The following is a 15,491-nucleotide window of genomic DNA, read 5'->3' on the forward strand; positions in this document are numbered from 1 at the left end:
ATATGCAGTCCCTACTTGGAAAAGTAGGAATTAACTTCCTAGAGTAGCAATAGTGAAACACTTTCAAATCCCAACTCTCCTTAGAATGGGGCTCTAAGATAGATCACAGGCAGATGAAAAACACAAACACTACTTAAATTCCACATTAAGCAGTTTCTAGCTCCTCTATCATGCCCTCAATAAGTGCTGATAAAGGGCAAAATGATATTATAGCTTTTTTCTCATCCGCTTCTTTACCTCGTTAGCACTAGGCCAGGGCTAAAAGCCATTGTCTAGAGAAAGAAAGGAAGTCAATATCCTAGGTGGTTAAAAATTATATAATCAAATCCTAGATAATTTAGATTTATAGAAAATATATTTCATTAGCTACGATCTGGTGAGGCTAAGTTTGTATTAAAAGTTAAATATGATAAAGTCAGATTTGCATTATTCTGAGGATCACAACTCTTACAATGAAATGGACAATTCCAGGGCAAAAGAACTCAGTCCACCGAGGAAGTATCTATATGGGTCATATTTACTCTAATTCTATGTAAGACAGGGTGAGTTCTAGTCTTATAATGCTCTCTCTCTGAAAGCAGAAACAAGAGAGGTGAGAGTATTTAATTTGCATGTAGTTTTGTGCCAGGTTGACAGAAGTAACCAAAAAGTAAATATGCACTAGAATACTAGAATATTCTTTGCAGTGGGAAAACTAAGGTGGTGTGAATTATTAGCAAGCAGAGCAGTTCAAGGGAACTTGAAAACTGGCCATAATAATTGTGTACATTCAACACCAAGGTTTTTATAGTACTTTATAATTTCAAAACAGATTATTTCATTTCTGCAAACATTTATGGTGTGCACTGTGCACATTCTCTAAATAGCATTGTGAGGTACAGAGAGTGCAAATTCTGTTACTATTATTCCCACTTTGAAGAACTAAAACTTGGAGGAATTAAATAAAAAGTCTTAGAAGACAGGATATCTTGTGTGGTAACCGACACAGGTAAAGTAAAGCTATGCTAAGGACACTCTCAAATCCTTCTATAGCCTGTGCTTTAAAACAAAAGTTTGGGACTGAGAAGCAATTTACATTTACCCTCAGCCAAAAGAGAGCTTTATCTTGTTATTATCCTTCACAAAGTGATATTAATCACCAAGTTAAAATGCTCAGGATTATATATATATATATTTGGCAAAGTAATTGTTTTTCCCCTTGGTTCTAAGAATTGAGTGCTTACCATAACTGGAACTTTTAAATTCCTTATTTGTATTTTCATTCTTCTTCAGGAAGACTAAAAAATCAATCAATCAATCAAAATAGCCAAGATCTAGAATTTCAATCTTGAGTTAACAGTAAGGGATTTTATTTAGGCCAGGTGCGATAATCCCAGCACTTTGGGAAGCTAAGGCAGGAGAATTGCTTGAGGCCAGGAATTCAAGATCAGCCTGGGCAACATGGTGAGACCCCATCTTCACAAACAATTTAAAAAATAGCCAGGCATGGTGGTGTGTGCCTATAGGCCCAGCTGCTCAGGAGACTGAGGCAGGAGGATTGCTTGAGCCCAGGAGCTGAAGGTTGCAGTGAGCTATGATCATGCCACTGCACTCCAGCCTGGGTGACAACATGAGACCGTCTCACAAAAAAAAAAAAAAAGCAAGGAAAGAAGGAAGGAAGGAAGGAACAGAGGGAGGGAGGGAAGAAGGAAGGAAAGAAAGAAAGAATGGAAAGAGAAAACAAAATAAAAAACGCTTTCCAGGCACTTTGGTCACTGACCAAGTCTGACAGTTGTTTTGACTCTTGCCCTACATTTTCAATATCCAATTCTTAAACCAAAAGCCTTTTATCTGACTCTTTAATGTATCAAAGGAAAAGAAAGTCAATAATTTTAATAATTTTTTCCAAAGGAAGTAAAACTTAGATAAGGTGGAAAACAAACTATCTTAATATTTTAATAAGTTCATGTTTTTTTAATAGACATTTTTCAATTATGGAAAACAGAACTTTACAATTTAGGGAATAACTGCATTTAGGGAATACCAATTTGTATCTACCAGATTAAGGCTAAGATTTTATTTAAACAAAGCTTATGAATAGGGCTAAAACTGTACACATGTTTAGACTGAAACTTCAGGAAATGTAAAAAATATTTTTAAACTAAAAGTTCTGATTACTCACTATAATAAATATAGAGGAAAAGCCCCTCTTGTCCCCTTAAAGGTAGACATGATATTTATAATCCTGGCATATGTCCAGGTATAGTTTGAGGTGAGAAGACTGATGTTATTTAATTTCTCTCTTGTCAAGAATTCAAAGACTAGTACTATCGGTTGTTTAAACAACAGTATGCACAATGATGTTACGTATATTGTTGTGCATAACAATACGCATAATAATGTATGCATGTGCATATGTATATATAAATGTATAATAAATGTATACATATACATTTAACAGCTATACAAAATATACCTATACATATACAGATACATAATGCATATACATAATATACATATAATGTATACTGTGCATATGCATAATAAATATGAGGGCTCTCTGGAAAGTATCCAGCCATGGTGAATATAATAAATGTCTCTATTTTTCATATTACATGGCTGGATACTTTCTGGACAGCCCTCGTACATACATAATAAATAATAAATGTATGTATATATACATATGCTTATATGTATATATGTAAAAGAATACACATACCACACAATACTACATTCACTAAGGCATTCCCATTTTAGGCAAGGTAGCAACATGCATGATTATTTCTCTTATTCACTTGATCTTATGGAAATAATACATGCTAGAGTAATAACATATTGCAGCAAAGAAACTAGCAAGGATTCTGACTCTATTCTCTGCCCTTTACTCTTTACGATGCCTATAAGCAATTTCCAAACAGGAACAGAATCACAAATGTATGACTTTCTGATATTGCAAAAAAATACATAACTAAGTGAAATAAAGTCAGTAATGATGTGTCAAACCAAGTATGTACAGGTAAAAACAAACCAAGAAACTTTGAAGAATGAAAGACATTTATCAGAGAAAACTCAGAAAATCAATTTACTTACTATAATAAAATAGCCCTGTAAGCATGCCACTGTGAGCAAAAAAGTTTAAAAAACATCGTTTCATTGTTAACATATCATTACAAACAATCAAATAGTTATGGCTTAGGCATTTTTTCCCCAGACGTCGCTGCCTTCTCACATTTAATGATGCTTGCTGTTTTTAATGAGAAAAGCAAAAGTTCTGGATTTGGTATAATAATAAAAACTAATTTGTATAGCTAGTTTTCTACTATTTATTTTCGACTTAAATTTTTCACTGCTGTTTAAAATACCATACAAATCATACCTACATGGGATTTTTAAAGTTCTCTACAAACTGGGAACAATTTTTAAGGATCTCAGAAATGAAGTGGTTTTCAATAATAATGGCACCTCTACTGTATTTAATGATTTACAAAATTTTTACTTCTGTTAATTTCATTTTTACTTTTTTGTAAGGTAGAAATTATTAGTTCCATTATAAAAGTGAAGAAGTTAAGTGACCTGCCCAAGATCCCTTAGTTGGTTAAAGGGCTAAGCCAAAACTTGAACTGTGGTCTGACCCCAAATCCTATACTTGTACCACAATATTACCTTTCCTGCTTTTACCAAATTAACTTTTTTAAAAAATTGGTCTGCTGACCTCTGAGCATAAGAAAGGCTTCTATTTAGAATTATTTAAAGATGATAACTCTAGTATAAAAGTGTCTCAAAAAATATATAAACATACACATACACATATATATATGTATAGTTGTTGCTAAATGCCTATGAACAAAAACATTAAAAAAGCCCACTGAGACATCTGCTGTTTGCTGTTTTCACCCCACTTCCCTGAATCTCTAAAACTAAAGCCATCTAAAAGCTTTCAGTGAATTATACCTTACTCTGAAAATAAGGAACAGAAATGCCACCACTATTCTCTTCCCTTGCTAAGGGCTGGAGGAAGTGTTTGGTTCTTAGGGTAACATTTACTTTTATCTGCAAGGGACACACCAAAGGCAAAGAATGTAGTTAAATGTATCGCCTACTGGCAGAGCAAAGCAATCTTATTAAAATATATACATATATTTAAATTGGACATTTTATATTTAAAAGTATAATACAAAATAAAATAGAAATTACACTGTTTGATTAAGCATTAGGTCAACAGATTAGTCAAACATGCCTACTCCTTAAACTATCTCACTTAATCAGAAGATATTTCTATTTTAGTATTACTATACTCATATATACATGAACTTCAACCCTATGGGTATCTGTTATACCATTTACTTTCTTTAAATACTATCTTATATAATTAACTTTATAAAATAGGTTAACGTGTAGTATTTATGTATTTGAAACACACACACACACACACACACACACACACACACATACACACACATATATAATTTCAGGTTACCTTAATGGTTTTGTCCATATCTCCATAGCACAGAGAGTTGAGAGAGATTTTAAAAGGTCTCCAAACAGGATTCAAGTTGTTTTTAACAACCTATAAAAATGAAGGTTCAAAGATCTGTTAGAAAAATATCTAGTTTATTAAAGTTTTGCTCTTGACTTTCCTAGGTTCTTGCTACACCTTCACCATCCTTCACTTCTTCACCACCTCAACTATTTCAACAAGAAACTAGCTAGGGCAATATTATACAACTGTTATCTGAAAAATGTGATAATTGTCTAGTTGTGGTACATTCTGAGGAAAGAAGAAAACTACTTGGGAAATATATCCATCTATTACAAGGTGCAATTAGAAACTGCAGAAGATTATTGATTTTGTTGGAAACCAGGATGTTACTGTAAGACAAAAAAGATTCAAATATAAAACAAAAAATGGTAAATACGGAATAAGAAACAACCTCACTATATTGGATTTAAATTGGAGAAATAAGTCTAAATTCATGGTTTACAATTTTAACACTCTATATACATACCTAATAAACAGATACACACAAATATACATATTTCCCAGCTGTGTCCATTAAAAGGCCTAAAAGCAGTGACATCCCAATAGCAATGAGCACATTCAGCACTAAGATGTTGGTGTTTAAATACTATTACTACCCTTTGCTAGCAAACTGTCAAAAAGAAAAAAATAAAATAAAAATAAATAAACACTATTACCCTCTTACAGAAATAGGGTTCCTTAAGAGGTATGGCTCATCCCAGCTCTGGGACAGGGAAAGTACAAGGTGAACTGAGAACTAAGAGAATGATTAAAGATGAATGGGGTCTTCTTTAAAAAAAAAAAAAAAAGAAAGAAACCCAAACCAAAAAAGCAGGAGCCATTTGAAGGCGCTCTCTCCCTGGTCAAATTTGGATTAATTTCAGCAGCAAAAATGACAGTAATGAATTACAACACAATGCATATCGTTTGTTATAACACTCTATGCATTTATAATGATACTAAAAAAGAAAGTTGAGAGAGAAAAGATGAAAGAAAAATGCTTCCTAATATAAGTAAAAGGGATGAAAAATTTAGGGGGAAAAAAATCACTATTTTATAATCCCCAATATAGTTAATAGTAATTGAATCAGGCAAGGATCATCAATGGATGCTAAAACTACTGGGTGAAATACCAGAGAATAGATAACACATGCAGTTTCAAAGTACCACGCCACTCATCACTTATTAATTACAATAGGGAAAAAATGGAACTTTATCATGGCGAGATCTGGTGGTCACCAGCTTAATTAAGTAGCCAAGCGTGGCATCACTAATATTGGGCAGCCTGCCACTATGAGGCAGGCCCCTGACGATGCAGAGAAAGGTACACATGTAGCATTCTCAGTAGAAATGTTTGATTTGGATCTAGTTGTGAGGATGTTGCACATTCTGGTCTTGATTACTCAAAAGATTCAATGGCATAAGAATATAAAGGATGTAGGGAGAATAATTCTATATTAGAAACATAATAGCCAAATGCAAAACATGAGCCTTGACTGGATCCCACACAAAACAAAACAAAATAAAATACATATAAAACATGTGTGAGACAACTGAGGAAATCTGAAGATGAACGGTATGGTGCATATGATATTATTAAATAAATGTTAATTTTCTCAGATGTGGTTGTATAGAATGCCCTTGTTCTTGAGAAATGCCTGCTGTAGTATTTAAAGGTGAAGATCATAATGGCTGCAGCCTACACTAGGATGGTTTTACAAAAGGGAAGTATGTGTGTGCATAAGTGTGTATGTGTGTGTGTGTGTGAGAGAGAGAAAGATATATATATAGAGAGAGAAAGAAAACATAACTATGCGCAGGTATGACCAGTTGATGAATCTAAGTAAGGGGTACTGAGGAATATATTTAGTATTCTTTATACAATTTAAAATTTTTTAAAATAAAAATAATTAAACATGATAGCATGCTTTGTTTTCTTTAAGAGAAAAAAAAAATGAGCATATTGGCCTAGTATCTCTGGCTGTATATAATAAGTCTGAATTCAGATTTTTATGTATGTATCTTTTTAATTATCCACTGGTATTGGCATACATTTGCAATTTTTAAAAATCCAGATTACTACAATTCCAAAGGAAACCTCCACCCTACTTTTCTTTTTTTTTTTTGAGACAGAGTCCCAACTCTGTTGCCCGGGCTACAGTGCCGTGGCATCAGCAAAGCTCACAGCAACCTCAAACTCCTGGGCTCAAGCAATCTTTCTGCCTCAGCCTCCCGAGTAGCTGGGACTACAGGCATGTGCCACTATGCCCGGCTAATTTTTTCTATATATATTTTTAGCTGTCCTGCTAATTTCTTTCTATTTTTTTTTTTTAGTAGGGACGGGGTCTCACTCTTGCTCAGGCTGGTCTCGAACTCTTGAGCTCAAACGATCCTCCCACCTTGGCCTGCCAGGGTGCTAGGATTATAGGTGCGAGCCACCCTACTTTTCAAATTCAGATATTTACCTCCGTCCGATGAACCATTAGCCAGTTTCCATCAGATGTCTGCTTGTGGAATTCCAGGTAGGGGTCTGACTTTCCAAATAGATCCTACATTTAAAACAAACAAAAAACATTTTTGTACTCGAAAACCATGTGTGACCACACTTTACACTGTAGTTAGCAACCACCAGAAGTCTAACTCCATGGTGCAGATACACCAACAGTAAATACAAATCCTATCATCTTTCTCAGTCACTTAGAAACTTGCTGAGGTCCACCAGGGAGAAAATATTAAAATACTTGTGATAAATGCTTATAATCCTGTGTATCATACTCTTACTTTTCAAAAACATGATGGTTGTAAAATATAGTGATCAAACAGACAGTAAAATATGTTTTTGGCTTGTTTTCACAAGTAACGGTTTTCATTCACATGGCACTGAGTAGCTTTATATAAATAATATCACAAACATTGCCATACCAACTCTGAGGGACAGGGCAGTTGTTAGTGAGAAAATGGATTTAGAGCAGAGGTCCCCAACCTACGGTGAGTTGTATAATTATTTCATCATATGTTACAAAGTAATAATAATAGAAATAAAGTACACAACAAATATAATGCGTTTGAATCATCCTGAAACCATCCACTCCCCAGCCCTCCCTACCCCCACCCCCGGTCCGTGGAAAATTTGTCTTCCATGAAAACAGTCCCTGGTGACAAAAAGGTTGGGGACTGCTGACGTAGAGGACTTAAATGATTTTCCCTAGATCACTTATCCAATTAATAGATGGCTCTGAACCTAGACTTCATAACTTACCCTTCTATGTCCAAAACCCCTTCACCAATACCATACATTTCTTCATACACACAAGACAACAGACATAGATATACAGAAAACACAATAAAAATACTTCAAGGGCACAAAATACATCTTCTGTTTCCTCTGTAATTCACCACAGCACTCCTATACAATGCTCAAGCATAGCAATTGCTCAAAAATGCCCTTATCACCATCCTCAACACACACACACACACACACACACATACACACACGACCACACAGAGACAATTCCATAAGAATGTACAAATCACTCAGATATTAAGCTCAAGTGTAAGATTACAGATGATTTTATTGTTTCATTTTTCTTTATCTTCATTTTGAAATCTACATACTCCTTAGTATATATTCTTTATTATTTTTGAAAATGAAGATACTTGTTAATCCCACAGCAATATATGCAGATACTTCCCTGAGCTGAAGAATTTTTTTAGTCCTGAATTAGCCTCAGTATTAATTTAAGAACTAAGATAATATTATTTCCCTCTTGAGCACAAAATTTAATGTCAAGCAAATAATATCTGGTATAGTCAAAAATATAAACACAGGGCACGGACACAATGGCTCACACGTGTAATCCCAGCACTCTGAGAGGCTGAGGTGGGAGGATTGCTTGAGGCCAGGAGGTCAAGACCAGCCTAGGCAATGCAACAAGACCCCATCTCTACAAAAAAAATTTTTAAAGATCAGCTGAGTGTGGTGGTACACCCCTATAGTCCTAGCTACTTGGGAGGATCACCTGAGCCCAGGAGTTCCAGGTTGCTGTGAGCTATGTACTCCACCCTGGGCAACAGAGTGAGACCCTCTCTCTCTAAAAAAAAAAATAATAAATAAAAGAAAAGAAAATAATAAAAATAAAAACAAAAAATATTGACCCTTGAATTTGAAAGCAAAGAGGTAACTGGCCTATAATTAATAAAGCATAGACTTTTTGCTGTTTTCCTTAAGATAATACAACTATACTCTCTCTCATGCCTTTTACAAGTAACATTAATGCTTGTATTCAACTCCTCTTTTAACCTAGATAAATTCTTTGATCATATCTAGATGAAAGAGGTTCTTTCATCTAGATGTAAAGGGAAATGTGTTCTACTTAAACACATACACACACAGAAATGCAAAATTTGGAAGTAACTAATACCCTACGCGATGCCCAGATGATGGAGTTCACAATGGTAACTGCATTATTATTTTCTCAAAAGGGAATCAATGTGATGCAAAACATGACATCTTTGTTGAAATCTGCATAATCTACCCACCTTATTATCCAGTTTTCTGGCTTCCATTTCAAACAAGACCACTCTATTATCCTTTATTTCTTCAGCTGAAATCTATGAGTAGATAAAGTGAAAGAAAACAAGTTTTAGGGATTCTAATACAGTCATGAAATAGGTACTGATTTATTCTGTTATCTAATAATACATAAATCTATACTAATATAAATGAATTCTAAAATTTTTAATAAGAAAATGGTGTCATTAAGAAAGATTTACCATTATTTCTTTTATGTGTGTGAAATAAACATTTTCCAAAAATATGCCAAGTTGGCATTATGCAACTTCCCTTGTAAACGTGGTTGCCTAAACTGGATCTCCCCCACTCCAGAGAAAAGTCAAAGCCCTGGAAGACTGAAGCTATCTTGTGCACAAAACAAACTAAAGCTCTATAAATACTGAGAAGGATGAGTAAATAATACCTAGAGAACTCTATAAATTGAAATGTCAGAACAACGTTTTCATCCAATGTAACTGAAACTTATTCTCCTTAAAAACAAATGTCAGGCTACCAGGCCTCAAATCAATAAAGCTAACTACTGATAACATTCGTTGTCCCGCAAAAGTCAACATGCCCAACAGTCTGCACATTCTTATGCCTTTGGAAATCTAAACCAGGGCAAAATAGCTGCTCAGAAAAATGTATTTGACAATCACAACAATCCTCAAACATGGCTCTCTCAGGGAGCCAGCCTTATATTCTCAGAGACAGCTCAAGTTAGAAAACCATCACTCCAGGAAGTGGTCACCTGGACAGAAATTCTAGAAGACAAGGTATTCAAAAGCTTGGCATTATATAATTTGAAACCTAAAATACAATAAAGCATATATTCATTTGCCTAAGGCCAGTAATCAGCAATGGAAGTTCTGAGTGGGAGGATGGGTAGCAGAGAACAAGCACAAAAAAAGATGATATAGAGTTTATAGGTTCAATGGCCATATCATAATATTATTTAACATCCACCTGGAAATAAAGTCCGTTATGGAAAGTTTCTGTCATGTTGAGAGGACTGTTTCCATTGTAGAGAGACAAATTATTCAGATTATTGATGCGTCCATAGAGGAGGGGCAAGTATCACCAAGGTACACCAGACCTCTAAGAGCAACCAAAAAAAATTGAAAGAAAGGACTCCCTCTCACACTGCATTTTTCTCCTTCTTTTTTGGCACATTTCTCATTTGTGATCACTATAAGGCAAGGGTGGATGGAATGCAACATCTGAGATCAAATGATAAAGCATGGCTGTAGAATATTTGTCTGACATACGCAGTTTTAGTATGTCCTATTACACTAAAGCTTTTGAGGCAAAAGACAAAATAGTTTTACCGTAATGCTCCCTTTCCCTGCAGGTTTGCCATTTTTAAGCACCAGTGGTCGAGTTAGCTTCTTACTGGAAACAATCTGTTAAAATTGAAAAGTGATACAAGAGCTATTTCACTTCAACATGTGAATTTGTAAACTGAATAGTTTCGAGAAAAGATTGAATATAAAGTTCACTTTTTCTTTTCTTTCTTTCTTTCTTTCTTTTTTTTTTTTTTTGAGATGGGGTCTTGCTCTGTTGCCCAGGCTGGCATGATCACAGCTCACTGCAGCCATGAATTCCTGGGCTCAAACAATCTTCCTGCCTTAGCCTCCATAGTAACTGAGGCTACAAGCACACACCACTACACCTAGCTAATATTTTTTTTAGGATGGGTTCTCACTGTCTTGCCCAGGCTAGTCTTGAACTCCTGGCCTCAAGCAATCCTCCAGGCTCAGCCTCCCAGAGTGCTGGAATTACAGGTGTGAGCCACCGTGCCCAGATAAGTTCACTTAAAATCATTAGAAATGGAAACATTAAGTCTGTTCCTTAATCTAGAGATTCTTTAGACATTTAAAATCATGTACACATTAAAAACTCATTGCAAAAAAACTTCCAAGGAGCCTACCCAGGCAGATACAATCTCCCTACCTACTATTTTCTTTACCAAGTACTTCAAAGTTTAACTTCTTCCTTGTAATGGAAAAAGAGGGCCAGATTCTCAGCACATATTAAAACCCCTCTAGGTAAAAGGTGAGCCTCAGAACACTCAATAAATGGGATTCAATTTTTCTACTGAGACACAACTTCAATATTTAACTCTCATAAAGTATTATATTGTTTAAAATTAATATAATTTAATATAATATTAATAATATAATCAATACCTAGGTACTTTCAAACAGATATATCTCTGATATATTTCACAAGTTCATTAGAATTTTTGCTACACTGTAATTTTTTTCCAAAAAAATTCTTCTTTAATTTTTTCTTTGATACTATTTATCAAAGTTTTAGAAAACTGATTAGTTCCATATTGCTCTTGAGACTTAGAAAATACCATAACCTCCAAATAATTCAGCCCTGAAAAATAACCTTGTCAAAGACAAATTTAAGTGATAAACATCACCCACTGAGGAAAATGACTCCTCCTTCCTGAAGCCTTCCCCAATCTATACTCCTTATAAATAATGTCTCCTTATAAATCAGACTAAGCGAGGAGCAAAATAGTGAGCCACAGGACATTCTCCTGCCCTGACCAAGCCTGTCATATACTGGTAAAACAGGTAATTAAGCAACTATAAAAAAAAATAAGGTAAGGAACAGTAGACAGTGCCAAATGAGCTCAGGGAAGGGCTCCAAACTAGTCTAGGAGGTCAGAGAAGGTTTATGGGGAGAGTGAGGAACTGACACACCTTAGGCTGTATCAAGAACAAGCCAGGTAAAGGGGTGATGTTGAGGCATTGGCGGTCAAGAGGGACAAATTACGCTAGTTAGAACATCAGAGAAGTTGCTGTTACTTTGATAGCATTGATGACTTGAGCGTAACGAAATTGTACTGAACTCTGCAGCAGCTAGAGCAGAGGTATTATTTATTGAAATGCTCAATGAAGCATCCTTACTCAAAAAGAATTAACAGGCTTTGCCAGAAATGAATGCTCCCTGCCCTTTCATAAAATAAGATAAACTGCATAATATTCAAGCTGACCATATTAATACACATATATGAGCTCAGTCTTTAAAGCAATTACATGTTTTTCAATTTTAAAAATTAAATGAATGAACACTCATCAAAAACACCCAATTCAATGGTTAAAATTTTAGACAAAATAGAGATAGTGGCTATGTATACTCACTTGTCCAAGGGTACATTCACATTCTCCTAAGAAGTCATCATCGCTCAGCTCAATAGTTTTGTTGTCGATGTCATAAACCCCAAATTTCAATTTCTGAACAACTTCAAAGTAGTAATCAATAATAAATGTCTTGGAAAATTTGGGATTCAAGCAATTCTTAATCCTTTCTGTGCGTTCAACCTACACCCACCCCCCAAAACAAAAAAGTTTCTTCAGATCAAAGGTGTACTTGGATTCTAACATCTTTATGTACTAAACATAAATAAATATAGGCATTACAACTAAAGGAAGTTTCTATATGTGTATGAAGAATTCTACAATCAAGGACAAACTCCCAAAAAACTGCATTAACACAGGAGATAATGTTATTATTTTTAACATTTTTTAAAAAACTCTTCACATTGTCAAAAGAGCAATTCAGATTACTTGTCACCTGAAGTATTTAATATTACCTCATACCACTGTTGACCACTTGTATTCAGAAATAATACACATAAAGGGTCCGACTTTGACCCTACATCTGTATCCATCAAATTGCTACAGGAAACATTCAGCTCCACCTTCGTGACACACTGGGCAGCCATTTCTTGAGCTGTGGGAAAATCAGTGAAATGAGAAAGCAAGTGAAATTGTGCCTTCCAGAAGCACACTCATTCCTAATGGAAATAGCTGAATTCTTAAGACAAATTGTCAGAACAGGCTCACAGAAGAGTGAATTTGCTAGAATGAGATTGTTTGTTATACGTGCCTTCTAAGGATTTGAGTGTCTATTATTAGCTTATTGCAGTGATATTGGTAGCATATAACTCATTTACAGTAAAGTGCAGCTTTTAAGATGGCAAATAAGACATACTAATCTTCTTTTCACCTTACTATACATTTTACTATTCAGGAAAAGTCCAAGTATAATGTTGATTCTTCCTTCACTTAAAGGTAAACATAGCATTATACTACAGAACAAAACAGATTAAACTACAACCTTAATTTCATTTTTAATTGTTTATTTAATAAGATGCTGAGTGGAATATTTTCTGTTTTAAAAGAATTTTGGCTAAGACTAAACCTGGGGAATGAAAGATCCCAAAATCCCTCCCTCCACTCTGCCCCCAACTCCAAATCGTCAGCAGCAGTGGTTCTCAATCTTGGCTGCTTATTGGAACCATCTGGAGGAGTTTTCAAAGCTACTGATGCCAGAGTCCCACACAAAGAGATTTTAACTTGACTGGTTTAGGATGCAACTTGGGCCTCAAAAGTGTAGACAAAGTTGACACATTAGAGAGAGGTGTGCCCCATCTCCCCTCATGACTTGCTAAGAAATACCGGAGTTAGCCCAACCACAGACCCCTCCTCTCCCCAACTTCCAATCCATATATGAAAAGGACTGGGGAGAGGGGTGGAGTACTTGACGGGGGCCTGCCTTGAGTAGGGATGCAGTATCGAGGGTGAGCTGCTTTCCTCCTGAACCAAGAAAATGAAAGAGACTGCAGGTGTCACCAAGAAGAGGAACAAGGCATTGCATTCCCCAGCTGGAGGTCCACTTAGCCAGCCATCTAGAGTGAAGTGGAGGTTGACGGTGATAGGACAGGTTCTGGAGGTGAGGTGAGAACGTACCTCTTCCCCAGAGCAGCTGGCAAACATCCTTACAATGGGGAGTATTTAATGCTCTTTGCCCTCCACTGTGAGATTTAGCTGAAATTCTAGGATACAGAAATAAATCCACTCATCATCCTGTTATATCTAACAGGAGTAGGATTTCTATGCTGAATAAAATGCCTAATCAAGTCTGAAATAATAAAGATTACTATTAGAACAGCCCTGTGGAAATGTCAGAGAAAAACTCATGCCTTATGAAAACTCCTTAATTACTCTAACGAACTCTCTAAAAAACAGTAGCAATCCTCAATGTATGTCAAAAATCAATACTAGCATTTAAGATTCCTAAATTAATGGAGACTGAGAATAATGAGGTAGGTTGTATAACCTTAGTAGTAGTTGCTAGAAATTCCTTTTAAAAGTAATACTAGGCCCTAGCACTCTGGGAGACCGAGGCAGGACGATTATTTGAACTCAGGAGTTCAAGACCAGCCTGAGCAAGAGCGAGACCCCGTCTCTACTAAAAAAATAGAAAGAAATTATCTGGACAACTAAAACCATATATAGGAAAAATTAGCCGGGCATGGTGGCACATGCCTGTAGTCCCAGCTACTCAGGAGGCTGAGGCAGAAGGATTGCTTGAGCCCAGGAGTTTGAGGTTGCTGTGAGCTAGGCTGACGCCACGGCACTCTAGCCTGGGCAACCGAATGAGACTCTGTCTCAAAAAAAAAAAAAAATAATAATAATAATGCTACATGTGTATCCCTTCACCTGGGAAGAAAATGATTCCTTAATAAACAACAAAATTCACAAACCCCCAATTTATTTCCTAAATCCCATCTATACCCAGGGATATTGTAGTAAAACTAAAACTATGAATACTATGTCTTTTTATGAAGTCAGTTTTTTTTTTTTTTGGTTGTTGCTTTGGCTTGGTTTTTTTGCCATTTTAATATACATCAAAATGGTTAAGTATTAAAATACATAGTATTAACAATATACACAAAAGATATCAAGGGCAAGAAGAAATCAATGAAGCAGTCAGATGAGAATTCATAGCTTACACTGCCTGGGTTTGAAAGATTCAGTTTGAACAGGTAAAGCGAGAGACAGGAAAGAGCAGGATATTAGAAGGCACAGTGAGGACACCTCACCAGGTGTCACAGAAGTGAGCATCTATGTCAGAGAAAGCAAAGCTGCACAGGTGGAGGGACCAAGCTTAGAGTGTCCTGAGAACCAGTCAGAAGAACTCAGTAGGCAGGTAACAAGATTTTACTACAAGTTCCCAAACTGGGGAAAATGGGATGAAATGGCTTATTTTAAAATGTCACTTGTCAAATCTCTTCCAATTCTACGGTGTCTTTTAGTTAGAACACTCTAACATGATACCAGTAAGGTCTCCTTATCAAGCAATAAACAAGATTAGAATTTAGCACCAAAAGTCGCATGTACCATCCAACTCAGAAGATTAGCTATTTCTTTCCTGAAGTATATATAATACTAGAAAACATTTATATTAATAATGTTACTACAATAATCATTCCTCTTTCCCTTGAGTTATAAAAAAATTAAAAGTGCTAAAAACATAACAGGAGGCAAGAGTTCATCAATAAGAAGGGAGAAATACCACAAAACACAAAAGCACAGAGAAGGTAGTAGATTGAATTTAAAGTTATCTACATCCATGAAA

General features: G+C 35.5%; 1 protein-coding gene across 1 annotated transcript in view; it reads right to left on the minus strand.

Moving 5' to 3' along the window:
- The window catches only part of CPNE3 (copine 3), a 43,682-nt gene that overhangs the window by 17,896 nt on the left and 10,295 nt on the right, over window positions 1–15,491 (minus strand). Inside the window, exons 2-7 of the mRNA XM_045560493.1 lie at window positions 12,661–12,800; window positions 12,209–12,388; window positions 10,379–10,453; window positions 9,038–9,109; window positions 6,964–7,047; window positions 4,457–4,546 (exon numbers count right to left, since the gene is read on the minus strand). Coding sequence (XP_045416449.1) covers window positions 4,457–4,546; window positions 6,964–7,047; window positions 9,038–9,109; window positions 10,379–10,453; window positions 12,209–12,388; window positions 12,661–12,792 — 633 coding nt within the window. The 5' untranslated portion in view covers window positions 12,793–12,800. The remainder of the gene's footprint in view (window positions 1–4,456; window positions 4,547–6,963; window positions 7,048–9,037; window positions 9,110–10,378; window positions 10,454–12,208; window positions 12,389–12,660; window positions 12,801–15,491) is intronic.

Source organism: Lemur catta, chromosome 9, assembly GCF_020740605.2.
Source record: "Lemur catta isolate mLemCat1 chromosome 9, mLemCat1.pri, whole genome shotgun sequence".
NCBI classification, from domain to species: Eukaryota; Metazoa; Chordata; class Mammalia; order Primates; family Lemuridae; genus Lemur; species Lemur catta.